Here is a 27,492-nt window from a genome sequence, read left to right as displayed (position 1 = left end):
AAACCTTTCCAAAATTGAGATTCAAGACGGTCCCAGAAAGTTCTTGGCTTTGGAGCTACAGTCTCTGCTCCATAGATTAGAATGGGAAGCCAAGAATATAATCTATATACTATGGATCCAAAAGGAGGCAATTCATCCACTAAACGGTTATTTCCCAGCATCTCCTCCTGTTACAGTCTCCATCTGTTAGCAGCTTATTTATTTCCTCACTCCTTTCCCTTCTCCACCGTTTTTCCTCTCCTCCCGTGTAACAGGGGTCAAGTAGAAAAGCCTAGAATGGGTGGGGGTGGAGGTATGGTGGGCATGGGCTTCTAGTACATATGGAAGGCGTTTCCATGCAGACACAAGTTGTAGTTGGGGTGAGGATAGTGCTGGTTTTGTAACTGGGATGGATGCGGAGTACTCCGTGTTAGAATGTGCCACTGGGTTTGGTTGGTTTAAAAGTGTGCACCATACCATAGGGTTTCACATGGAACTGCAGCTGGAGGATGGCGATGTCCCTGTGATGGTAGGCATAGGTCCAAGAGGATGCGTCTGGGTTGGAAAGCTCAGCAATGCAGAGTCCAAGCTGACTGATTTGTAATGTATGCTAATGATTAATTAGATGATTATAGAGATTATAGTTAATTTCGCCTGGTCTTCTCAATTATAATCACATATGGTCAATGTTGCTAATCACCTGCCTGCTCTCATTATTGCTAATTCAATGTTCCAGGGTTCGAAATTGCTGGGGCTGGGAGCTATCAAGCTCCTGCTTCAACCCTAGGAGAGCCTCATCTAAAGTCAACAGTTACCAGAAGCTACTTTTGGCTCCCCAGATCAACTGGTGCCTTATAAACATGCATATATAACATTAACTGAGTGTCTGAAAAATACAAATAAAGAAGAAGACACATCGAAGATACATTTAAATAGAGCAGATCATACATAATTGGAAAAAGGTTAGTGTGCATCTCATGTGGTAGTTAGATCTGCAGGGCGCGGTTTACTCCTGGTTCATAATAATATACAGTTCCTCAAAAGCTACCCCATTCTTACACACAAAGACTGGGACAGTTATGGTAAATTCAGTAAGGGTCTACCAAACCTTACTAGGTAAACCTTCCATTTGGCCAATTTCTCCGTATCCAGTAGAATTGCTGCAAAATGGAAGACTATGACATTAATACCAAACAGCTTAGTACCAGATTAAAAGAATGTGGTAATCCACCACATATCATCAGAAGATCACAAAAAAGAGTCTGTAACACCAGTAGGCAGAGCTGCTTCACTAAACAACCTGTGGAGAAGATCACCTATGTGACGTCTTTCTCACCTATTAGCCATCATTTGAGAAGGCTCATTCTAAAAAAACTGGGGTATTTTACATACCGAAGACTTCACTATTAAAAAGCCACACTGTGTATTTAAAAGAACGTCCAACCTTAAAGACAAATTAGTTCATACTTATGAGCAATCAAAAGTTGGACAAAATTACAACCCACTTTATGGCATTTACCACTGGTCATAGGCCACTTTAAATGCGGCAAATGCTCTGTATGTACCTTGACAAAAGATATGAAAGAAGTGGATTTAAAAAAGAGAGAATGTGGCAGCTTAAATCCTTTACGAACTGCCGCACAAAATGGGCAATTTATGGAATAAAATGCCCATGCGGCCTTCTGTATATAGGCAAAACCAAAAGAGAAATACGCCAGAGAATTTGTGAGCACTGCTCATGTGTTAAAAACTCTTGTTGCGGGTAAACTACTAGTGGCACACTTTAGGGAGGTCAAGCACAATGACATTTTTTGATTCATAATTCAAACAACTGGACACCACCCATGGTGGTGATAGAGACCTCATGCACAGAAAACTGGAACAGAAATAGATCTTCAATCTAGATACGGTTATGAATGGCTTAACTATTGCCATAGAGTGGAATTTATTTATCCACTGATCAGAAAACCCGGTCTCCAGATTCATGAAATTAGTTTTTTTCAATTTTTGTGATGAATGTAACCAACATTATGTTATTCCCCGTTCTTTCAAACCATAGGTCCAGTACCATTGGTCCTAAAAATTCTCAACAAGATACACATTAAACTATAGGTGTACACTATATAACAGCATGTCAAGCCCACGTTCAATAAGTTTGCAGTTAACCTCCCTCAGTAGTGCCCTCCTTTATTTGCCATTCCCCTCTAAGCCCCTTTAATTGGGTACTGCCATGCTGGCAATATTAAATGGATTCACATCAATAAAGAACATAAAAATAAAAATTCAAGCACAACGTAATGTTGGAACATGATATTGAGGGCAGAGTCATGGCACTTAGTAGAATCATTCCATGGTAAGTGAAAGGATACCCCCAAGATAGCACTCGCCGATGCTTGTGTCAACTATAAGCATTGGGCAAGTGTTCTAAACATTACGAGTTAAGCTACATCTTTACCCGACAGTGTTCCGTACTTCCATGTTATCATTTGAAAGACGGCGTACCAAGAATTCAAACGGCGTACCAGGCTTATTGAGCTGCATGATTACAATTAAGTTGTGCAATACTGTGACCACTAAGTCAAGTGGCTTGAACAGAAGATCGCCAAGAGTATACGGATGAATGCAGTACTTTTTCCCTTCGCATATCATTTGTTCAGTTCAGGGTGAATCGTTTAATGGCTTGCCGGACTTATACATGCTGGCATCGGCGGTTGGGTGAAAATGATATTCACCATCTGTATGCATGGCCCATCTACAGAGCACAGGACATAAGGAAAGAGGTAACAGTTACTCCTGATTGACAATAGGAATAATGTAAAATATACTACAGCAGAAACATCAATAGTGTTTCTGTTTCTTAGTTTTTTAGTAATGCAGATTTTACTACATCACTGGATGATGCATGTATAAACTATTCAACAAAGATTGAAGGTGGGTGACATACAGTGTATTTCAGTTCGTAAAGTGTTTTCAATAGGGGTCCTTTTTAAAATACCTTTATGTTAATCTTTTTCCATGTAGTGTCTCTTGTGTACAACAACACGTGATGGGAGAAGACTGTATCAATCCCATTCCCCAAAATCATTTATTTGTCCTGACGACAGATTCAAGGGTACATTTCAAAAGGAATAGAGATACCTATATGTGTTCCTTTGTTTGCAGAAGCACAATTCTGTGTTGACACCCATTAGAGATTGCTATTTTCTGACTGACATTGTAAAAAAGCCCTCTCACGTGTGCTACTAAACACCTGAAACATAACTGTTTCAAATTGTTGAAGGCAGTTGATATGACAATTTGGTTTGTGGTGTTTTGTACATTTTTGTTTTGACATATTGCCAGAATTTTGTATTTGTATTGTCCTATTTTTAGTGTTTTTATCTTGCTTTATGAATAAAATGTGTTACAATTGTTTCTGGCCCCTTGGCTTTACCTAGTAAGGTTTGGTACAACCAAACTGAATTTACCATAACTGTCCCCGTCTGTGTGTAAGAGTGGGGTAGCTTTTGTGGAACTGTATATTATTATTTATCTGTCCTTATCCACAAGCCCCTCAAACAAGAAAGAGGACCCTGTGCTCAAATAGCATTTATACACTCACTCCTGGTTCTCCAGCGGTAGGTCACGCCAGATTACCGGGAAATGTTCAAATACGAAATGTCTGAGGAAGCAATTTGTTTCGAAAATAAGTTCATGTTTTGTCTCCCACGGACATGTCGGACCACCCACTACCCCCCCTTCCTTACGTTCTGGAGGCACACAGAGTAGTGTGCCGCCGCCTCTGTAATCCCCCTGCAACGCTGGTTCCCTCACGCATATGGAAGGGAACCAGCAACGCAGGGTCCATTCTATTTTTTTTTACTGGTTTCCCGCTTTCCTTTTTATGGAAGCAGGGGGCAACCATGCAACTCCCCCCCCCCCCCCCCAAGGCCCGGAATGTCGATCAAGAGGAGCAGGGGCCAACCCTGCAACCGGCGCCCCCATGATTGGAATTTTCATAATTGTTCTTTTTCACACATCAATTTCAGCGTTTTTCCCCCCCTTTTCTTTTTTTGGGTATCATTTCTTCGGATTCCGGTCCTGCCTACTGGGCGATGCCCGACAACCACAAGCTGGTTTCAGCTTGCGCTAACTTCTTATTTTCGAAACCTGGATTAGATCATCATAAATTATAGTGAATCCACTACCCGATGATCAGAATTGCTAACCCAGTCGTGCTCAAGATTGAAAACCTCCTGCCTGATATAATGGATATAATGGCTATTTCCAGCTTGTTAATATCACAAACTCTCCTTTAATGCTTTATTTCTAATCAGTCTACTGACCAGTCTTGCTAATACTTCTGAGGTCGTTATGTCTCACGGATTTGGGCTTTAAAGGCTCATCAGCTTGAGAAAGATGTGCTTAAAATGCAGGGGGGAGAACGCTCAAACTACCTTGGAAAAGTTGGTTTGCTAGCTTGCTCAGTGATCTCATATTTTCTTAATGTCGAAAATATTTCACAGTGATCCATTGCTTGTCGAATGCTGTTTTTTGGCAGGGGATTTCTTTTGCAGGATTACTACTTTTATGAATACCACATCTGGGAGTATTCATACTGGTATGACTATATGGACTGTTACTTACCGTTTGGGCAAATCTGTCATTAGTATAGCCCTGTGGCCGGGGCCATCTTAAGGAGTGCAGGCTTGCACGGATCTGGGATGTGAAATTCCAAGTAAGGGGTATCATTTACATGGTGTGAACTGATCTTCATTTCAAGAGGTTTATGCTTGAACTACGCAGGCTTCAACGCGGCTTCTCATGTTTAATTGTAGAAGAATGCCACAGCAAAAACGTCAATCGCTTAAGTGAGATCTTCCAACACAGTAATGCTGGGAGATAAAATGAGGAAGTTTGTAGAGTGGTGTGTGGTTAATTATGTCGGTTGCTACTTCTGGATCTTTGTGTGACTGAAGGTGGGAGTCTACACCACAGTTTGTTTCAAGCCTTTGCACAATGTCCTGCCTTGGGGCTCTACTTGGATTCAAAGGGAACAGGAAGGGAATCACGGATGAAGCCCCAAGGACTTACAGCACAGTTAGGAAAGTCACAAAATCGGAAACTCACTGAAATACAGCTACAATGGAGGAACAATTGAGGAAATGCCATAACCCAGATGTTCTCAGATTTATATCCCCTGCCATCCCATGCATCAAAATTGCTGCAAGCTATTGAGCTGCCTTAGAAGAGCCTGCATCGCTTGAAGCAAATTAATAACCAGAGCTACTTTTGACTCTATAGGCCAACTAAGAAACTGGTAGCACACAAATATATGACAATAACTTGTGCCTTTGGGAATTTATAAACTGGTGCATTACCAAGCCTCTAGAAGACATTGAAGGCAAAATATGTCATACATAAATGGACAAAATGTTACAGTTTGCACCTCATGTAAATGTTTGATTTGCGGCATACCATCTATTAGCTTCTCGCTCGCCAGGTGCAACTCGTACTCACCGTTTGATGCCCGATATCCAGGGGCCCTTTTAGCTCCCTCTTTTCAAAATTCTATTTAAATTCCTTGCTATAACCAAAGTTTCAGATCACTCCATAATCATTCTAACTGTACCTTCAGTATTCTATCGTAATTGTATCCATATCATTCAGGGTGCAACATTTGCACTTGCCTCTAGCCATTGGCAAGTAATTTTTTACTCTTGGCGAGTACGAAATGGAGTGCTGTTCATGTATAGAATTGAGGCGGCGAGTGACTTATGCGTGCTAGTAGATTGCAACTTTAATTTTTGCCTGCAGAGTATATTATCGCTGTTTTTTTAATACAGTGTTCTGCTGCTTTCCAGCTAGTTTCAGCTGTATAAATCCATACACAGACAAAAAAGAATCCAGTTGTGGGTGACGCAGTAAGGAGGCCCTTGATATGTTTAATTGCCAAATATGTGTGTACAATAAAATGTAAACCACTTTGATCTTTTCCTTAATAAAAGAAGATCTTTATGCCAAAAGATAAAGTTCAAAAGATTTTAACACATGGTTTATCAGGGTGCATGGAAGGCTCATCTTTGTCTGGTCAATAGCCTCACTGCCCATTTTCAGTATCAAAGATGGATAGAAACCAGCTACAATTACCTGCATGTAATGGCTATGTGTTCATTATGTTGATCAGCTACTTCTGGTAGATTGGCCTCAAGTTTCAGTGTGCAGCGGTTCTCTGGTCAATCACTTCCTCAATGGTGTCAGGTACTTTAGCTCCAAGTCCTAGAAGTGAGTACTGCTCTTTTCAAGTTGCCATCCACAAAATGCTTCACTTGGTAGTTGCGCCCAGCGTCACTGCTTCTCAGTGACTGGCCTCTGTTTCTCTGCTCATATCTACAGGCGCCCTTCCACCTCTCCTCTGTTCTATTGCCCGGGCTCAGTCACACACAACTTGCTCCCATGCCGTTTCACCAGCTCTGCTCTTTTAACATGTTTCTGGTCTCACCCACACCTTTTGCCCCTAGACTTTTGATATGTCCTTGCACACATCTAGGATGGGCAAGCATCTCCTTGTCCTCACCAATGCTTACTGCTTCGGTGTCTGTTGACCTCTGCAAGCGTCCAACATATGCGAGTCTTGTCCTGGGACTACCAGTTCTTGCTTCTAGACCACTCCTAAGCAGGCTGCAGGTCTCTGGCATGCTCAGGGTCTCCTGACCTTCCCAATCGGCCACAACTTCTCTGCTCCTCACCTCCTCCCGCACAATGGTTTCTCGGTCCTATCCAGCAGGTCACACAACACATGGCGAAAGGCATCAGACAGGCTCTGTGCTGTATGTGTTTTGAAACGTTGTAAAGGGTACAACACATCTTGCATTTGCATAATAATAGAGATTTCGTATATACATTGTACATGTTTGCTTTTTAACAAAAAGGTATTTGGCATTACAGGCACTGAGACATTGCATAGTTGAATGCAGAACATAGCAGCAGAATAGAGGTACAATGAACCCCGCACCGACAGCACAGTAATGCTTAAGGATGCATTGTGCATGGTTACAGGGTGGTGCGTGTTGGATGTGCCCGTTGCTAGCGCTGGGTGGTTGTGCAGCACAGTAGTCACTGTAAGAGATTTTTGTGGATGAGGTTTAAGTGTGTACATTACCTATACTGGTACAACTACTCCTGGCAATGGTAGCAGTATTACGGGTAGTAATAGTACTATTACTAGTGGTAGAGAAGCAGAGGTTGCTACTATTGAAAATATGACTACCATTGGAACATGGAAAGAGTTGTAACAGCGCAGCTTGCGTGACTTGGTAGGAAAAGAGATCACTTGAGAGGACGTGTCAGAACCAAGAGCTATGAGCGCTGGTGAGCTAGCGTGTTGACACGGGCAGGTGTAGAGCTGCATAGTGGAGAGGTAAAGGAGGATTGAGAGATGGGAGCATGATCAGAGCACTGCTCACAAAGCTCTGAGGTATGGAGGTAAATGAGAATGTAGGCACTACTTGGAAGTACAGCGTGAGATGGACCCAGTTTACCCAGTGGGGCGCCTTTAGAGGTACAGAGTTACCCGAGGCACCAATGGCGGAGCCCAGCCAGACTGGGCCATTTACCAAAACATCCTTCCTGCACATCAACAACGTTTTTTTCATGACCCACTCATGTAACGCCGATGCCCCTCACCAGACCCCTATCTTAGACACTCACTCTCCATCTGTTTATCCAGCTCCACTCCCCTCTAGACATAGGTGCTGATTTTGGAAGTAAGCTTGTTAAAGATGAGAAGCTTGCTCATCTTAATGGAGTTCCCTTTGTATCGCTGAGTACGCAGGGACAAGGTAAAGTGTGGGTAGCTATTAAAAGTACACTTAAAATTAGAATACGTCTCCACCATCACCGAATTTGATTTTACAATGACAAGGAATGACAATATTCAAATATAGACAGGGTTACAAGAAGAGTAACAACGCAACAAAGCATTTGTTTGAAGATTTAATCGAAGTAAAGACCGAGGCGGCAGTACACAAATGAACTTCATGGAGCCCAAACTCACTCAGTTGTCCCTGCAACCTCAAGTACTGAGAGAACTTTACCTACGATTTAGATAAACAAATTGTGTAATCCAAAAAGGTTAAAGCAAATATATAGATGGTAGGAAATAATCAATTAGGTGAGGTGACAAGCCTTGTTGGTAGTTGTCGCTAACAGTTTGTGGTCGTCCACTTTCTGTGCGGTTTCTCTTGTCACCAGTTATATGTGAGTTAGTAGAAAATGTACACACATCAGTCAAAGGCTGTTTCTACATATGCTTTTTAATGTACTTAATAGCATGTGACAAGTTCAGGCAATAATTGCTATAGGGGTGAAACAGGGAGCCGGCGCGCGTTTCAACCGTAGTCTTTATCAAGGCCGACACAAGTGAGGTGACAGGACGCCAGATGAATCGTATCGAGGTCCGAGGGCCACCCTGTTAAGGTGCCTGCTGCAAGCTGGATAGCCCATCTCAGAGAGTTTCTCCGTAGCTCCGTCCGATGTCCATGGCACCTCACTTGTGTCAGCCTTGATAAAGACTACGGACGAAACGCACGTCGGCTCCCTGTTTCAACCCTATGGCAATTACTGCCATAACTTGTCACGTGTTATTGAGTACATTAAAAAGCATATATAGAAACAACCTTTGACTGATGTGTCTACATTTTCTACTAACTCAAAGATTCTGTCAAAGGACCTGTAAGAATTAGGTGCGCCTCCTCTCCCCCGATCAGACCCCACGCTTGCATGCCACCTCCACCACCCAACACCGACAAATATCAACTAAAGGGCATTAAAATGAATGAAGAATGTTCTGTAGTTAGATATGGTAGCAGAACATGTTGATGGCAGTAGAAGAACTTTTAAAGTAATCATCTGAGGAAACAATGCAGAATAACGTGTAGCAAATGCCCTAAAGAAACGTATTATGCACCACAGAATTGATCATTTAGGACCAGAATTGCACAAAAGATATAAAATAGTGAAATGCATGATTTAAGACGTAGGTGCAATGAAGAGCTTGTTGTCTGGACAAGGTTTGGTTTAACAAAAACCATTATGATGCATTGTACTAAACAAAATAAAAAAGTGTACAACTGTTTTGTACGAAGGATGAAAACAAAGTTGAATTAAAAAAATGTTAATAAGGATGGTGAGGGACTGTAGGCAACAGTATTTTTCAGAAAGTTGCCTGCTAGGGAATAACTGTTGGACAGTATTGATGGGTTAATCTGGACGATCACGGTCTTTCAACTGATTTTCTCCTCTTAGGATACTATAGGCATAAAACTTTATTCCAGATATTTTTAAGAACAGTTAGTACAGAGACCTAAAATGAGTAGTCGTAGACTCTTGAAGGCAGTGTCCAACAGACAAGTTTGCAGTGCATGCTAAAATCTGCTGAAAGAGAATAGGATCAGATCTCGGTAGGGAGGTTGTGCTAGAGGGCACAAACAGCAAGGGCTTCACCCCACTGTGATTCCGTTGGAATGTTTTGAGTGGACAGAAGGTTCACAGAAGCTGATTTATGATTCCTGGTGCTTGGAACTAATCAGGTAACCTCTGCATCACTGGATCGCTGTATAATACCAGTGAATATAAAATAATCCCTAGCAGTTAGCAGATTTCAGACTCTTTTCTCTCAAAGGATACCCGAGAAACCAAAGATAAACGTTCCCCAAGTGAATATAAAATCAAAAAGGTGGAAAATAAACAGATATTTAGCAACAAATATTCACAATATTTCACTGGTGAATGTTTAAACTACCTTTGTAATAGGTTCCCTGCAACTGATGGCAAAATCTAATAGAAGTAGAAGATGTTGTAATTTTGTACTAAATATCCATTCACACTTTTCAGATTTCACGGTCAGGCTAGGTTATCATTTCAATGCCCGTCTAACCTAAAATGAATCCCTTCAAAACTAACCTTCTGATAGCAATGGGGTATCCTAGAGCAGATCCCTTTCAATAATAAAGCAAATAAACATTGAAAAGATTTCCCAAAAATGTCTTACCAGTTCCATCCTTGCACTTTAAATTCCTGGAGCTATACTTGCTACTTCAACTCACACGAGCCAGACTTTAAGATGCACAAGAGACTAAAGGCTCATTGGGACATAGCACTTTTTAGATGCATAAGCACTGAAATGTTGGACAAAAGCAGTGCCAATCACTGTCTTCTACTTGGCCAGCTAAATATAAACTGTAAGGTAGGACAGGCAACCTTAAATCAACACCGATAAATAGAGGAGCAATAAAAAATCTATGGTGCTCCTAGCCCTACAGATAAGGGGTGTATTGGCCACTTTTACTCCCTAAAAATAGTCAAATACTCCCAAAAATAAAAATAGGGAGTAAAAATACTCAACAAAAAATAGGAAACAGACACGTAAGACCTTGTGTTCCTGCTTGCACCCACACAGCTCCATGGATATGTTTGTACCAGCTGCGCACATAGCACCACAGAAATAAACTGCTATTATTACTGCCTGGTTAGAAGTAGTAAACATGTATCTTTTAATGTGTATCAATAACTAACTGCAAAGGAATAATTATTACAAATATATTTCCGTTTTCCAGTTAAAACATTTTTACTCACTTATAAAATACTCCCATTGGGAAATGGACTACCATTTTACTCCTTTAAAAATCATTTTAATCCCAACTTTAAAAAAATAGGAAGTAAAATACTCCCAACTAAAAATCTTATCTTGAGCACTGAGCGCTCCCCAAGATCTGTCATACTCTTGAAAGTTAACTAAATAACATTACTTTGCTTCAAGACAACGTTGTCAGCTTATTTGAACATCGAATGGAAGACCTACGAAGCAAAGATACAAGCGACCAGGAGACACTAATGTTTGCCATACTTTTCTTTTATCATTGTCCGACAGTGCTTTACAATAGGGCCAAGAGATTTATTTGGCGCGGAAGGAGCTGAACCCTAATCACTTATTCAACGCGCATATAAATGCTGTGACGAGAAGATCACAGCGGTGGAGAGAGCCCCAAGTACAATTTTAAATTAAAAGTAGAAAAATTGCAAAACATCAATTGCAATTAGATGTCATTCAAGGTTTTGGAAACAAATACTGACATTTTTAACTGTGTATCCTAGGCTACGGGTCAGTAAAATCAATTTTGACTAGAATCATATCAGAAAAGGAATGGTCGCTAAATGAGTCAAAGGATACCGAAATAGGTTTGATGACATATCCAAACATGCACAATCAAGACCAGTTAGTAAACTCCACAACAAAACCATTACTTGCTTAAAAACAATTAAAAAAAACAATTAAACAAAAGCTCAAAAACTGTAAAATCGCATTTCAGCTTATCGAACGCAACAAAATACATTGATGTGACCTGTATTTAAAGCTTGCATTCTGGGTTGATTCTTTACTCATGGAAAAGAAGAATTAACATACCAGTGCTGAAAGAAGGCTCTTGCTCGGGCCCAAGACAATTGTGGAATGACCTTGGAGGTAAAGAAATGTCAGGTTTCAAGCTACTAGCCACATACACACAGCACAGCATTCCTTTAGTGCCGGGAGTCAATTATCACTCTGCAAGTGCACATTTTTTTTGTTTTGCTAACATTATTAGATTCTACAGGTAAAATCTTTGGTAGACATTCATTCTAGCAAGAATTGCGTGAGGAAAACATATCCTAATGAAACAAACCAGCTTCAGGAAAAGTTCTTTCTGTTCAGCACTCAGTCACGCTACGTAACTTTGTACTACACACTTAACAAAAACACCATTTGGACGTACTTAAAACACCAACATCAGCTTAATGCATTCCTCCGATAAAAGAGACCTCTGCAAATCTTAGCCAATGAAGACAACCAAGTGATCGTGGATCAAACTACCATTGGAGTTGAACATTCTCTTACACAGCATTATAGGTAAATACATTAAAAACCAAAGTAATGATATTCACTCAATCACGAATAAGTAAGCCATACACTTTGACAATAAGGCTTTAGAAATGGAGAGATAGCACAGCTGTCAGTCAGATTGGATAACCCCCTCTTTCGGAACAATCATTTAAAGTCAATTTCTATGAGTGGATACTGGGGTTTGAGCTCATGGAAAGGGGTATGCGAGGGAAAGGTCCTTTTGATTATTCCATCAAATCCTGTGCTCCCATGCAAAGACACTGCAAGGAACATAACAAAAGTAAAATATGCTCCCAATAAGGGTGTCCACTCCAATGTAAGCACTATACCTGGAAAGAAGGTATTTAGAGGGTGTATCAGTATGGCTAGATTTTGTTGCATTGGGGGGCAGCTACTGAGGGGCCACCAGCATTCTAAACAATTCAAGGTCAATTGTGGCTGGTTAATAATTTCAGAGGATGGGGCATATATGTGTGGGGGTGGGGAGTTAGGGGAGTTTCTCCCCCTAGCAAATTGCAGAAATATTGGGTTACAATGGTGCTTATTACAGCATCATTCTAGAGACAAAATGGGGTATAAAGCCATACAATTTACAGTTTGTCCTCTGGGGTAAAATGAAAATAGATCCAAGAGATGCCAAGACACAAACAGTACAGAGGAGCATTTTACAACATGTTCATGATGCAAGTGTCCACAACATATTCCAGATTTGCCATTGCAAATCACTTTCATGACGTTGCTCCCGCAATTCAAAATAAAACCCAAAGAGGTCTTTGTGACCTTCACACTCCTGAAGTTGGAAGCTTTTATCACTCATTTAACATGAACAAAATGTATTCAATATTCAACATTAATAAATGTGCCTTGTGCACAACGGCTGTCTGCAACATATTACACAGGGTTCTGAATCGCTGACCAGCGATTAATGAGAGGAAGCTAGTTTTAAAGTAAAACTTTTCAAAGAAATATAGTCATACTCGTTAGGATTATTTGGGACCATTGTACAAAGCACCAACTGACCTCGTAAGCAATAAACTTGAGATGATAAATGTGCCATATTCTGATGTGCCATCCTGGTTAAGGGCCAGATAGCAGTATACAAAATAGAGGACAATCGAGGAAAGAAGGCATAAATGTTGAGAAAAAAAAAGAAAAATTGTGAGGTTTTTGCTATTTTTGTCAATATTGTATGCTTCAGTTACACATACTAATAACGGCAATATACTACAAAACAGTGTACATCATCTAGGGGTAAGTCAGGCCCTCAAGTATATCAATTCCTCGACAGGTGACCTTAAAGGAGGAATGGCACCACTTAAAGAAAAGAAACAGTCAGTTTCCCCAGGGCAGACTGAATGAAGGGTGGGAGGGGTCGATTGCTCTTGCCTTTCAGATCCGGGGCTTTGGACTACAAAAGAGCAAGTAGTCAACTTCAAAAGCAGCAGCAGACTTCAAGTGTGACCACTCCACTATCTTTCTGGGGAAACGCTACCTTTGCAGTGCTGTTTCTTCTGTTAGCGCTGACATGTTTTGCTATGTGCCTGCACTAAGCTATATTGTCTTGCTGTGTCCTGTTTTTAAGTGCTCAACTCGGTACGGTTTGCTATGCTATGACATGTCCTTTATTAAGCTGCAGAAACATGTAATGTCTTGCTCGGTTGGAATGAATGCCCTTTTCCCATAGCTTAATGCAAGTGAACTAGAATCCACCTGTATTTTGCTATTTATTTTTTTTTACTTACATGTTTGTGAGTTTTTTGTGGGGGCGATGAGGGGGAATACGACGTTGGTGACTTTTTGTACTAGCTGGTTAGTTCATGTTATATTATGGTGAGGTTTCATTATAATAATTTACTTTAAATTACTAATGTTCAAGTGCTGTGAGAAATCATAAGGTAGCAGGTGTCTTCCTCCATGAACACGCAACAAAACAAATTGATCTAAAGTTAGACCTGGAAATCTAATCTGTTAACTAGATCTTACATCACCGTTGTTGTATCCCAACATTCACAGTGCACAGTAACTGCAAGCAAGATTGAAAAGGTTAGTCATGGGGTGGATTATTTAAATTAACTCCCATAAGCACTCAGACTAAGACAATTCCTGCCTCACACACCACTTTAAACATTCCTATAAAATGTCCTAGCAGGACTCAGGAAGCCCAGCACCCTGCTGCGTGGGAAGTCGAGATGAACTTCTTACCCTCAGTTAAATATGCCTCTATTCCCTTCCAGCTTTCCCCATCTACAGAACATGGCCGTTCAGGGCTTAGTAGAAGGGCTGTCCAACTTAGCAACTAGAATGGCTTTGCATGCCGCATTTTCTTGGGCATGGCTTCTACATGCCTTGGCTCACCATGACACTGTGGAAGAATCAAAGCATGGCCACTGCTAAGCCTTAGACAGGCGCTGTGTCCTTGAGCATTTTGCACAGAAGCACACTTCTAGGATTTTAGTTTTAAAAAATAAAAATAAAAAAAACAAAAAAATTAATAAAATATCATTTTGCTATACATGACATGAATGAGGAACACCAAAACATAGAGGTTGTTTTTGCCCGCTTTTTAGGGAGCTTTTTTCAAACTTGCCAAATTCGAATTGTTGACATGCAACCCCTCTCAAATGTTTGTTGGGGCCTAGGAAAGTAAGTACGTGGAAGGGCTTTGCATCTGTGCCTAGCCGCCATGAGGCATGGACAGTGTGCGCAGTGGCCCAGGGCACCGCAGGCACTAAATGATCACTTACCACTTTCTAGCAGAGCATTTAAAGTGTGATTGATTTAAAAGTGATGGCTCATATAAGAAGCCAGGGTTTTGGACAAGACGCCCTTAATGTTTCTGTGTTTATGAATAAAAATGTACCTCTTTTTATTTCTAAAGCACACCCCAAAGCAACAGTTAACTGCCTAAATCCACGTCTTCTTCCAGTCAAATTAAAACATATCACAGAAAACAGTTTTAAATGAACTACCTTATTGCAGATGTTCATAGTTTACACCCCCAAAAGGGTTTATTTTTGAGAGTGTAATCTTTTCATCCCATCATATATGAAGCCTGCATTTGTCAAACATTGAAACACAAACAGGTAACCTTTTCACATATTACCTTTTGTTATGAGTCTAAGTATTGAAAGTACATTTCCAAAAACCCAAAGGCCATTTTTTGCCTCCCGCTGAATTACAGTCTGGTATTTGTAATCGACCATTCAGGATGGAGTAATGCCACAATTGTACACTTTTTGCCAAACATATTTCTATAAGAATTTACCTTACTATGGTCATTGGTGTATGTACTTTTCAAGCCATCTTCATAAAACAGCATATTGTTGAAAGGCCAAAACGGGGGGCGAGGAGGGGCAAAGAATGAGAGCGCAAGGGAGTCATTAATGTGGCAAGGCACGTTGCAATCCTGGAGACTGGTGCAGCTATCTTTCCCTGGTTGTGGCCACGTGCTATTTTTCAGGGCACAATAGGGGATACATGTGGGTGGACAGCATCCATCCATGTTTTTCTGAGGGCAGATACAACCACCCGTAGGTGTTTTTGAGGGCGGCAAACTGGTGTATTGCCACCAGGATTTTACCCAGGTTGTCATATTCCCAGTGCTGATGTTTACCCACAGGACCACATACAATTAATCAAAGAACATGTGCCAGGGATCGAAATTAGGATTTGTTGACCAAGAGCAAAATGTTACTCCTTGGTTTCGGGCATAACCCGTTAAACAGGAGCTACACTTATTGACCATTTCCGATTATCCAATAGGTTTTAAATGTCTCTTAGGTGTGTTTTGAATACTGCTTTATACACATTCCCAAACCTCTACAGTGAATATCACATAGCAAGTTGTATATGGCACCACTTGTCTCAGAGTGAAAATTAGCTCCTGGTCGTTGGTGGTTTCAATCAAACCAGGCTCCATTTCGGTAAAACCAGGAGCTAAATAGCTCCCGTGCTCCTGGAAAATTCGAACTCTGCATGTCTCATATTGGGATTTTGTTTTTCAGACAATATGTCACTATAGATTGCCAGTTTTAAAAGGTGGGCACTATTTATTGCTAGCGTACTTATTGGAAAATTTCTTCTCTCAAGTTATTTTTCTGGCGTTCATTAATTTTTTTGAAAGGACACTCCCCTTTTGTCTTGTGCACTTTCTTCTAAGGGAAAAGGTCAACTGAACTAAATTTCTATCTTTCACTTTAAAATATGTTCCCTTAATTGTGAAAATTACTCTTGGGTGCCAGCTTTTGATTTTCGCTATGGGGGCAGACGTTCACACATCGAGGGAAGCAAGGGAGTCTTACCCATCCCCAGGTCGAAAACACCACATTTTTCAGAAGGAATAGGAAAAAGGAAGGTACAAACATACAACATTTAGGCAACAGTCACCTAACCTGCTGAGTTGCTTTTGCAACATTCTGCTATAGGATGCCCCGCTTCCTTCCCCTTGTTATTCCTGTGCCCCGCCAAACAGTTGTCTGCTCACCCCCTGCAATCAAGGCTCAGGGATTGGTGAGGCTATCATTTCATTTTTCAAGATGCATGCTAACACGTTACCTGAATCCAACAGGAGAGAAGAACATGATTTAGAGGAGCATGGCACTCAATCCAGATTTATTTTTTGTTTTGTGGTTGCTTCTTGAAAATACTCTGCAGAATCTCGATAACGACAAAATGACACTACTTCCCCAGTTGTTCAGGGACAACAGATGTGACTGGCACTATACACCGAGCTCCAATGTGTATATTGTTGAGCCCCCTTCCACCCTCCCCCCAAACACATTTTCTTAGGACTTGAGCCCTGTTAGTTTTGCGAATGTCTGAAGACATGCGAAATTGCTTACTTTCATTGCCTCAAGACCTACCAGGTAAACAGACTCCATCACACACTTAAAACAACACAGGAGAAAAACAAAGATAGTTGTACACTTGAACAAAGTCAATCACTTGATGCATTTAATCTCAAATTTTTGAGGTGTTCAGGGCAAATAGATAAACATGTATAGACAAACACATGGAAAATAATTTATTTTGTTGAACACTAGTTGCTCAACCGAGCAAACATACATAAATAAATACTTGTGTTAACATACATTCACAAATTACATTTTGGTGAAACATTTAAACAAACACCTTGGCAAACTCAGAAAATATAATTATTACACATATAGAACTGGCAAAGGGCAGAGTCAGCGAACCACTTCCCTGTGCACTCCCAAAACCAGTGAACTAACACACACACCATGTGACAATTGTAATATTTTTTTTTTTAAAACACAAACCAACGACTTGTGAAAAAACCTAAAGAGACACTTATGAAACTTAACCACCAGTGTTATAAACAATATCACCCTATAACAGTGTAAAAACGCCATCCGTTACTGCATCCAACTCATGGGGATTCAAACCAATTTCAGTGCATTTGTTACGATACATAAGCAAATAATGCACGATTAGTCGCAAGTATTGCATAAAAATCACTGCTGAAGCACTTCAGAACTACGAGGAATCTTCATAACATGCCAACTCGATTTTCGCCTGTTGAAACAGCCATATTTTTTGCCTCTGGTCCAGCCTTCATCAGGGCAAAAAAACATTTGAAGTCAGGGAAGTGACCGATCAAGCACCTACAGAACATAACAGTATCTATATTTAAACACAAGTCCAAAACGGCTGACAAAGAAAATTACACCAAAGTACTTTTGGAAACATTGTGATGTAACACATATCATGTGTGAATTCCTAGAGGACATTGTCCACATTACTGTTCAGTAAACAGAGCCTTCCCAGTGAGCTCTGGGTCCCAGTATCTACGTGTTGGGTATAGACCACCTACTTTTGGGCATGGTCCTACATCTAAATCCCAGAAGAGTCCTCAACGCAAATGGGTTACATTCTCAGATGCGTCAAGTTCCTCAAACGAGGAACCATAGCAGGTTGCCTATTAGGACCGCCAAGACGATAGCAGCTGTCATTTTTTAGGGCAAGGCCGACAGAAGGGTCACCGCTCGCCCGCTCGAGACCAGCAGAATCAATCTATGAGAAAGGATAACAACACCTTCAACACCCAGCAGCGCAATTAACCCCAGTGAGTTTTCCCATCTTTAATTTGTTTTCCATACAATTGAACCCTCTTCAACTGAGCATACTTTCCAAGGGTCTCTCTCACTTGTGTACCTACCCAGGAAGTGAGCCAGGATCAAATTGAGCTCTAATTTCAGGCCTTTTTTCACAGACTAAGTTTAAACCATTATCTGCCTTCACCCCCACTGAACTTGAGATACCGGCTGAAATCGTAGCATTCGAAAGAAAGACTCCACGTGATCTATCTAAAATCAAGCAGCCGCATGCCTCACATATACAGAGTAATATGAGCAAAGAAGAGTTTCATGGTCTTGGCCAAGAATAATCAACACATAATTATCAAGCCAGCAGATAAGGGAGGTGGAGTGGTCATAATGGGCCTGGCATACTACAAGGCTATGGTACAGACATTACTGTCAAACATGAGCACCATCAATTGGTCAGGGCTGATCCTACAAATTCCATCATGGAAGAAATTCACAGAATCGATTGAGGAAGGATATGTTACACAAAAGGATGCCATGTTCCTCACTCCATGTGATGTGAGGAATCCAACCATATATGCATTGCCCAAGATACACAAAAATCCTCAAAACCAACCTGGCCGACCAACAGCCTCTCTCTGTGGCTCAGATCTTGAGCCCAGTGGCAAGTTAGTCGACACGTTTCTGTAATCACGTGTTGTGGAATCTCAGTCCTATTAAAGGACACAGCTGATACTATTCAATTATTGGAAGGTGAAAACATTAACGGAGCTAATGAGTTTAGTGATCTGTGATGCAACATAAATTTATACCAATATCCCACTGGAGACGCCCTTGCAGTTTGGGAAGCTAGATTAATCACCCAGCCTTTTCCACAGGGGGTCAGGACTAGATTCATTATCAGGCTTCTCAGAATAGTCCCGTGCCAAAAATACTTTCCCTTTGATAAAGACATTTACATCCAGCGAAAAGGGACCGCAATGGGGGCGGCCTCTGCATAGAGTCTGGACAATTTTTTAATGACCGATTTCTTAGAGAGGCATATTTTTGCCCACAATCCATATATCTCCACCATCCGGCTATGAAGGAGATATGATGATTTTTTTTTCATTTGTACCGGCTGTGGGCAGAGCCTTGCAGTGTTTATCACTTGGTTGAACACCTGCAATGTAAATCTACAGTTTACATACACTCACAGTGGGCTTAAGAATCTGTTTTTGGGAATCTTAATCAAACATCATCAAGGGAGGCTATACACTTGCCTCTATCGAAAACCCAATGACCGGAAGACAGCATTGTTGTATAGTAGTGAGCATCCCTGTGCGCTCTGGGATAATGTACCTTACGGTCATTTCTCTGAGGAGCAAATTATACCAATAAAGGACTACAAGATCAAGACGAATGGGTTGATTGATCACCTTAGTGATAGTGAAGAAGTCAGCAAAACGTGCCTATTACCAAGATCGAGAGATGTTGATGAATCCCAAGACGGTATGGAACCAACTGACAGACTCGTTTATGTAACAACTTTTCCGAGGCACACCAATCTGGTTTGCAGCACAGGCTGTACTTCGTCTCCACTTCTGTTCACCTTGAAACAAGGTGAATATGTCAAACAAGGTGAATATGTCAAAGATTATGTGGTCCACTCCAGCTTGTCAAAACCACAACCACGAGCAAACACCATATCAAGCATGAGGAATTTACTTAAATACTTATATTTCGGGCCTACATGATGAAATTCATTGGGCCTCTTTGTTATAAGGTGACTAAATTAGGTCTGCGGGTTGCAGGCCTGGTACAGTCTTTAGTACAATTACCTTTTTTTGGCACCTATGACTCACCTTCCATTGATCTCAGTTTTTGTTATTACGGCGAGTCTTGAATGCGGGTGCACACATCTTCGCTTCCAATGCTGTACAATATGTGTGTTATATTAATTGGTACAAAATCCCTTGTTTCAGTATGCTTCTTTATTTTGAACTGAACGTGTTTTTGCACTGTACATACTCACCCTGAAGTGTCATAAAGCTCAATCATTTTGAGTGGATTTGATGCTCGGCACATTACCTCAAGTGCCAGTAGCTAAGTGTTCTTGTGCAGATAGTGCCAAATATGGCATATGGGCACGCTCCTGTGCTCACTGAAATTCAATTTGTGAACAATATACTAATGTTGTTCGCCATCATGCGTCCCTTTGTGTGTCTGCCTAATGCTATTCTTGATAACTATTTTACCTAGCGTATTGTCCCTTTTAAGATGGCAACCGATGCTGCCGCCCTGATCATGTGACGTTCCATATTTTGCTTAACGTCAATATCACTGGCGCGTTGCGCTGGCTGAGCTTGGAGTATATGAACACTGGCATCCCGGTGCCCCGGCAGAGTTTCCAGAGCAGAGTTTCTTGAGGCAAGCGGGCCATGCGGGAACATTGACCGCCGGCTCTGCTATGGATGCGCTCGACATAGGCTTTTTGCTGCATTTTAAAATAATAAGCCTTTTTTTTACACTGCAACTTAATTTCGTTGAAGCTATATGCTCCAGAAACGTTTGACAGATTTTGACTTCAGCAACACGCATAAATTGACAGTTTAATGATTTTTTTTTTTTTTTTTTTTTTTTTTTTAAATCGGCAGTCACATCAAATCGTTCAATACATGTTTGACTAAAAGGACTTACTATTGTCCTCTCTGCAGACTATTTGGTGATGGTGGCACAGGGCGCACTGGGGCGGCCTGCCCTGTTAACTGAACAGTAATGTGGACAACATCCACTAGGAATTTACACATTGTATGTGTTACAAGACAAAAAGAGTACACTATGTGTCATTTTCTTTGAGGTATGTCTGTCAGAAGTTATGGGCTCGTGTTTAAATATAAATACTGTTCTTTTCTGTAGGTGATTGAACCTTCAATTCCCTGACTGCAAATGTTTGTTCGCCCTGATGAAGGCTGGGCCACTATCAAAATATATGGCTTTTCCAACAGCCGAAACTCGAGTTGGCATGTTATGAAGATTCCTCGTAGTCATGAAGTGCTTCAGGAATGTTTTTTATGCAATCCTTACACTAATCAAGCATTCATTGCTTATCTATCGTAACAAATGAATACCCATGAGCAGGGTACAGTAACGGAGGTCATTTTTACACTGTTATAGTGTGATATTGTTTGTACACTTGGTCATTACGTTTTGATGGTGTCTCTTCAGGTTTTTTTCACAAGCTCTTGGTTTGTGTTTATTTTGTACAATTGGCACATGGTGTGTAGTTATGAAGTTGGTTCACTGGTTTTGGGAGTGCACAGGGAAGTGTTTTATTGACTGTGCCCTTTAGCAGCTCTATATGTGTAATATTTTATAATATCTATTATATTTTCTGAGTTCGACTTGGTGTTGGTTTCAATATTTCTTCAAAATGTCATTTGTGAATGTATGTTAACAAAGTATTTATGTCTGTTTCCTCAGTTGAGGAACCAGTGTACAGCAAAAGAAATAGTTTTCCATGTGTATGTCACTTATCTATTTACACTAAGCACATTAAAAGTTGTGATTAAATAAATTATTTTTAAATGCAATCAAATGATTGACTCCATTCAGGTGTACAGGTACCCTTGGTATTCTCCTCTGTTGCTGGTTTTGATCCCACTTTAAAAAGGGGCTGTCTTTAATTTAATAATGTGGGTACTCTCTCCTTTTCCTGTTATATCTACCGCTCATTAAGGCAATCCTGCAGTATAGGCAACCTGCCCGGTCTGCCCCAGGATCAATCACTTCACTGACATGACGTCCTTGGAACCCGTTTGGAGTTTATTTCTTTTGACAGTTAAAATAATCCTCATCTGTAGCTTCTGAAATAAAACCATATTGCTAGTTTGAACAGTATGTCCAAATATATACACAATAAAAACAATCATAAAACTTCTGCAACAGCAGCAGTTAGCAAAACCCAGTCACCATATTTTTGCAATGCCTTCCACAGTCACATGGTGTTTTCAAAGCAAAGTTTTAAAAAGATCTTTTGAAAACAATATTTCTACCAATTACATCTGTGAGGAGATGTGTTCAAGTGCGTGAATTGCAGAATGGTCTTAAAACACTTAACCAAAGTATGCGCTCCCATGCAAATCCTTTTATCTCACACTATGCCGTATCTGCCAAAATTAGTAGCGTCTACAAGGTATTGAGCTCAGACTGTCTGCTACTTCAACAAAAAAAAGCCTCACTCCTGATATGATATTACCACATTGGTAAATATTAACAGTGACAATTCATATATTGGATATCACAGTGTCTCCTGTTCATGGCAACTTGTTTTAGTTTAACTTCCCATGACACCTTTGCGTATTAAAGACTCATTATGCAATGTTATTTTCTGCATCACTGATGTCACTCCAAAAATATAACTGATATAATACAATATTACACATATAGAACTGACAAAGGGCACAATCAATGAAACACTTCCCTGTGCACTCCCAAATCCAGTGAACCAACACCATAACTATAGACCGTTTGACAATTGTGTACAAAAAAACAAAAAAAACAAACACACAAATCACAGGCTTGTGCAAAAACCTAAAGAGACACCAACAAAACATAATGACCTGGGGTATAAAAAAAAAAAGTAAAAAAAAAATGGGGGGGGGGGGCTCCCAAGCATAGTTTGCCGTCCATGGGCGTACAAATCCTAGGGCCGGCCTTGCGTCAGTGTTTCCTTGAACATGGCTTTCATCATGCCTTGACACACCATATGTGGAGTACAGTCCAGACATACCACCGACACGAAAAACACCCCTCTCCAGCTCTCTCCCCTTTAAGCGCTGCACCCCATACAACATAGTTAGGGTGATCAGACATCCCGGATTTTCCCGGGACAGTTCGGGGAAATCACCCTCTATGCCAGGAGTTTCTTGATTTTATAAACCCCGTCCGGGTTTTGCCGGGACACAATTTCGGGATAAATCAGGTCCCGGCGCAACTCTTACTGCGCGAATGGGGTTGTAAAATGCTTTTCACGCCCCCAATTCCTCCCCTTCCCAGGTGCTGTCCTCCAATGAGAGTAGTGTGCCTGTGAGCACACTCCCTCCCCACAACAGGCCAGCGCCATAGAAATAGGACTAATGTGTTCTTTGTATTTCCTTTAGTCCTATTTCTATTTCTGGGACATGTCCCATTTTTTTTTTATCTGGTCATCCTAACACATTTGAGTCACACGAATTTGGTCCAGTTGTACACATTGCTCTTCCACCTTTTCCTTAATATGCCTTTCTGAGCCGTTTATCTATCCCCCACCCCCATCCCAACTGTCTTACCACTTTGCTCCTTCCTACCACTACTGTATGTTCTATCATACTGCTCCTTTGCCCGACTATGCAAAGCGCTTCGACGCCATAACACATAGCAGGAGGCGCTTTACAAATGCAAGATAACATATCCCCTCTGTTCCACTGGCATACATGCCAACATGCACAATTTGGAAGATGCTAGCGCTATCCTGGTTTTTACTTTACATTCTTGGGCTTGTAGTTCTAGATTTCCCGCACTGCAAATCCAGGATCACATGTCAGGGAATACAAAGAAAAACAAGATTCCTAATGGAAGGATACTTGAATGCGTTTAACTCACTTAAGTCCCTCTGATTCCCTCAGTTAACTGTCATACTACCACTGGCACTGTGCAACAGTAATATGCAGGAAGGCGAGGGTCCCGAGAAAGTATAAAAATGCCTCCCTCGTCTGTACACATAAAAGTATCACCAGAATGACTGACGGAACCCCACGCTTGCTCCATCTCCATATGATCTCCATTGCTACTATAATGTGGTCATTCTATTCGGTCTAGTATTCTCTCTTCATCTCAGTGCGCGATCCACGCATAGGTGTGCTTCTCAAAAGGATACTCTCCAGACCTAACCCGTCTCCCGGTGCTCCCTTCCCGGGACCAGCTGGCCGCTCGTTCTCCTTATTTTCCTCCATCTGTTACCGATCTGTCAGCTTCTCCTCTGCGCAAGGCCTGACGGGACAGCCACAGAAACACTTGGACAGATCAGCTAACTACGGATGCCGGGAGTCCGGGACAACATTCGGTGACGTTTCACAGCGGCCATTTTGAAATGGTCACAAAGCAGTACTGCAGGGTGCTGTAACAACGACCATTTTGAAACGGGCTTAGAAAGTATTGGCGGATAAAGATAGATAGAGCACGGCGCCTTCTTTAACTGAGCTTCGTCACAGTGGGATCCCTTTGGTGGCGGCTATATTGAAGTGTGTTTTATAGACTCTCAATAACTGAGAGGGACGGAATTTGTTTTGTATTATATTTTTTGTGTTATTATCCTCAAGGCCTATGATGCATGTATTCGGTATGGCTGTGGGGCTGTTTGCTGTAATTCCTTCCAGAGGCAATCAGCTTGCGGCGTTTCTCCTCCTGTTATCCCCCTCCTCTTGTACAGAGAAGAGTTAAACATTGTTTCCTGCAAAAGTGCAACTCTTCTTTTTTTGAAAAGTAATTATGGCAAACACGAAGCACATACTTGCCAACATTCTGTGACCAAAAAGATGTAGGATTTTTGAAGCTTCAAAAATTAATAATTCTCACAACAATGACATCATGGGAAAATACATAACATACATTGTTGGCACCATTGAAGTATTCTAAAATACACACCCCATCAAACCGCACAATATGGAAAGATGTTCAAATGTTAAAAATGTATAATTCTGAATGGTAACTTACCACCAAATTCAATTACCTAACTTCATAGAAGGTAATTACACAGAGCAGGTGGGCAACGTTTGCTACTGCTCTGTAGCAGCAGCCCAGGCAGTACATATTTATTACAAGTTGAACACTGAATGACATGGTGACTGATACCCCCTTAGTCTGATACGCAGATGTTGTGTGAAGGTATTACACTATGCCACTTGCCTTCACTGGTGGTTCACCTAAGGGTTGTCCCGGCCAGAGTGCAGGACAGACACGTAGTTGTCAGGTCAGTGGATTGGTCTGAGCCCAATCAAAGTAATCACCTACCAGTCCACTGTACAGACAGACTAATTAATGTATTGCATGCTTTGTCCTGTAGCTTGCCTCACAGTCATATAAATTACTTGCCACTATAAAAAGCAGTAGGGTCTGTCACTGAAATCTGTAGGCGGTAGGACTGCTTAAAAAGCAGTAGCCTACTGCCTAAATCTGTAGGGTTGGCAAGTATGGAAGCATAGAGCAGGGGCCGGGCAGGACATCCTGGGGCTGTGTTCTTCTTTCAAGTCAAGGGGCCTCATTACGACCCAGACGGTAAGGGGTTAACGGCGCTGTAAAAGGTGTTGGCGCCGTTAAACCCTTACCGCCTAATTACGAGGTCCCTTTGCGGGTCCCGACCTTAACGGCTGGTTTTACCAGCCGTTAAGGAAGGAACCCACAAAGGGACTTTCGAGGTAATTACGGTACCGCAATTTGCGGTACCGTAATTACCGCCTTCCCCATTCCCATTGAGCCCTATGGGGGCAAAAATGGGAATGGGGAATTACCGCCCTGCCAACCTTGGAATGGGGCGTTAATTCCGCCATTCACCATGGCGGAGTTGGTAAAATACCAGCGTCAACCATGCCGCTAATAGCGCCATGTTTAACGCCAGGGTCGTAATGAGGCCCAAGGACTACCCGTCCCAGAATAAAACAAAATAAAATGGAGTGGATGTAGGTTGCAGAAATGTTCTGCAATTAATAATTACATTGTTGAGCATTGAGATGTGAAGGAAATATCTCTTATCAGTTTACACATAAAACCAGTTTTTATTAAAAGTGAGAGTAGACCTACCTACATTTGAAAATCAAAAACTGCAATTTCTGCAGCCTGCTTGTCTAGCACGCCCCCTAGCCACATACACCCTTAGTAAAGGGGGTGGGGCATCTGTGGTGTGTGTGTGGAGACAGAATATATATTACACGGCCACAGTAGTGGCCGTGTAGTTAGTTGCTGTTTCCATAGGAAGAGCATTTTTTTGGGCGGCTTATAACTGCGCTCCCCCTGGACGAATGCAGACCAAACTTTGCAAAAAAAGTATATGGGCCACTGTGAATTTTTCTCTGGATTCCATATGCCAAGTGATGGGTTCTTTGGACTCCAGATGCGCGTACTTGTGACCGGCTGCCTAACCGTCACTGTATTGTGGGACGACCGGCCCTGCCGCATTTGTCCATACGCTCGAGTGGCCACTAGGAGTAACATAACATCCTTTATGGTGGTGTAGGTCCCAGTTCATGGCGACGTCTTGGAAATGCATGTGCGACCGAAACGGTTGCTTTATCGAAAGCGAACACTTTGTGTATGCGAAAATATCAACGTGTACCTCACGAATAACATTTTCGATGACGACCAAAGAAGCAAAGTTACTATTTGATTGAAAATGGGAATAGGCTGATGGTCTCTGCAAATTCTGAAATGTTAATGTTTTCTTTTAAAAACCAGTTTATTATTTCAAAATGTAACGTGCTACGTTGTACGTCGCTGTGTGTTCATTTGCAGGTTGTGGCTCACGGCACGTAGGTGCTTATGGGCGCATTTGCCTACGCTGGAGAGGAACGTCATCCAAAAAGTATACAATATCATTAGAGTTGGTTATGTGACGAGAGGTGGGAGTGTTTTCGTATTACACAAGTGTCGTAATATAGTTAAAAAACATAGCTTTATACATTTATTGACTGAGAGGTAGCCTGCAGCCATGGGGAGTGGGAGAATGTCAGGGTCATGGTATAGGGTCATGATCGGCACAATGTGGCTACTAGCCATGACCAGAAGGGACAAAAGATAGGATTACAATGGCCATGTCCACCTGGGACTGGCTTTGTGGTAAAGTTGTTCGACATTAGGATACATTTGAAAGGGAGGAAAAAAGTGCGGGTGGTAATATGTTAACAGCGTTTCCTTTTTGCTTTATGCAGGCTACCATGGAAAGCGAAGAGGGGCCATGTATGGAAAACCCGCCTTCCCTTTCTTTGGTGGCCATCTTGAAAAAGGATTTTGTTTTCTAATCCGGGACGCCACAGGCGTCCCGTGTTAGAACAACAGATCCTCTTTTTTAGTAGCACACGTTACTGATTTGCAAATCTAGATTGTTAATGGCCAATGTTATTGCGTCTATGTCCATTACTGAGAAATATAAAGTAGATGGAGTGTATGCACATTTAAAAAAAAATATTTTTAAACTGTGAATGGTGGTTCTTAAAGGAACATTTAATTTGTTTACGGATGGCTTGTTTTGGGGAACCACAGCTAAGAAGGAAATTTGCGGATGGAAATGAGCAAAGAGGCACCAAACAGTAATATGGGTGGGGGTTAGGTGCACAGGGAAAATGTTGTGCGTGTGTTATTTGTAAGGTAGGGGCAGTGTTTCTCATGATCCTTCATGACAGCAGTGGAGCCGTTTTTTGGGGAGGAGGGATGGCCTTAGCTCATGTCGTTTTCAGATAACTAGTACTTTTGCTAAAAGTATGTATTGTGTACTACATTGTTAACGGCTGACTACGAATAGGT

The 27,492-nt window shown here is 41.4% G+C and overlaps 1 protein-coding gene across 1 annotated transcript in view; it reads right to left on the bottom strand.

The window, feature by feature from the left end:
* SRP68 (signal recognition particle 68) overlaps positions 1–24,086 on the bottom strand; it is a 405,645-nt gene extending 381,559 nt beyond the window's left edge. The window contains exon 1 of the mRNA XM_069654716.1: positions 23,858–24,086. Within this exon, the coding sequence (XP_069510817.1) occupies positions 23,858–23,933 (76 nt within the window). The 5' untranslated portion in view covers positions 23,934–24,086. The remainder of the gene's footprint in view (positions 1–23,857) is intronic.
* Positions 24,087–27,492: the final 3,406 nt, after the last annotated feature.

Source organism: Ambystoma mexicanum, chromosome 3q (genome assembly GCF_040938575.1).
Source record: "Ambystoma mexicanum isolate Mex_15411 chromosome 3q, UKY_AmexF1_1, whole genome shotgun sequence".
Classification (NCBI taxonomy): Eukaryota; Metazoa; Chordata; class Amphibia; order Caudata; family Ambystomatidae; genus Ambystoma; species Ambystoma mexicanum.
This window is presented reverse-complemented; position numbering and strand designations above follow the sequence as displayed.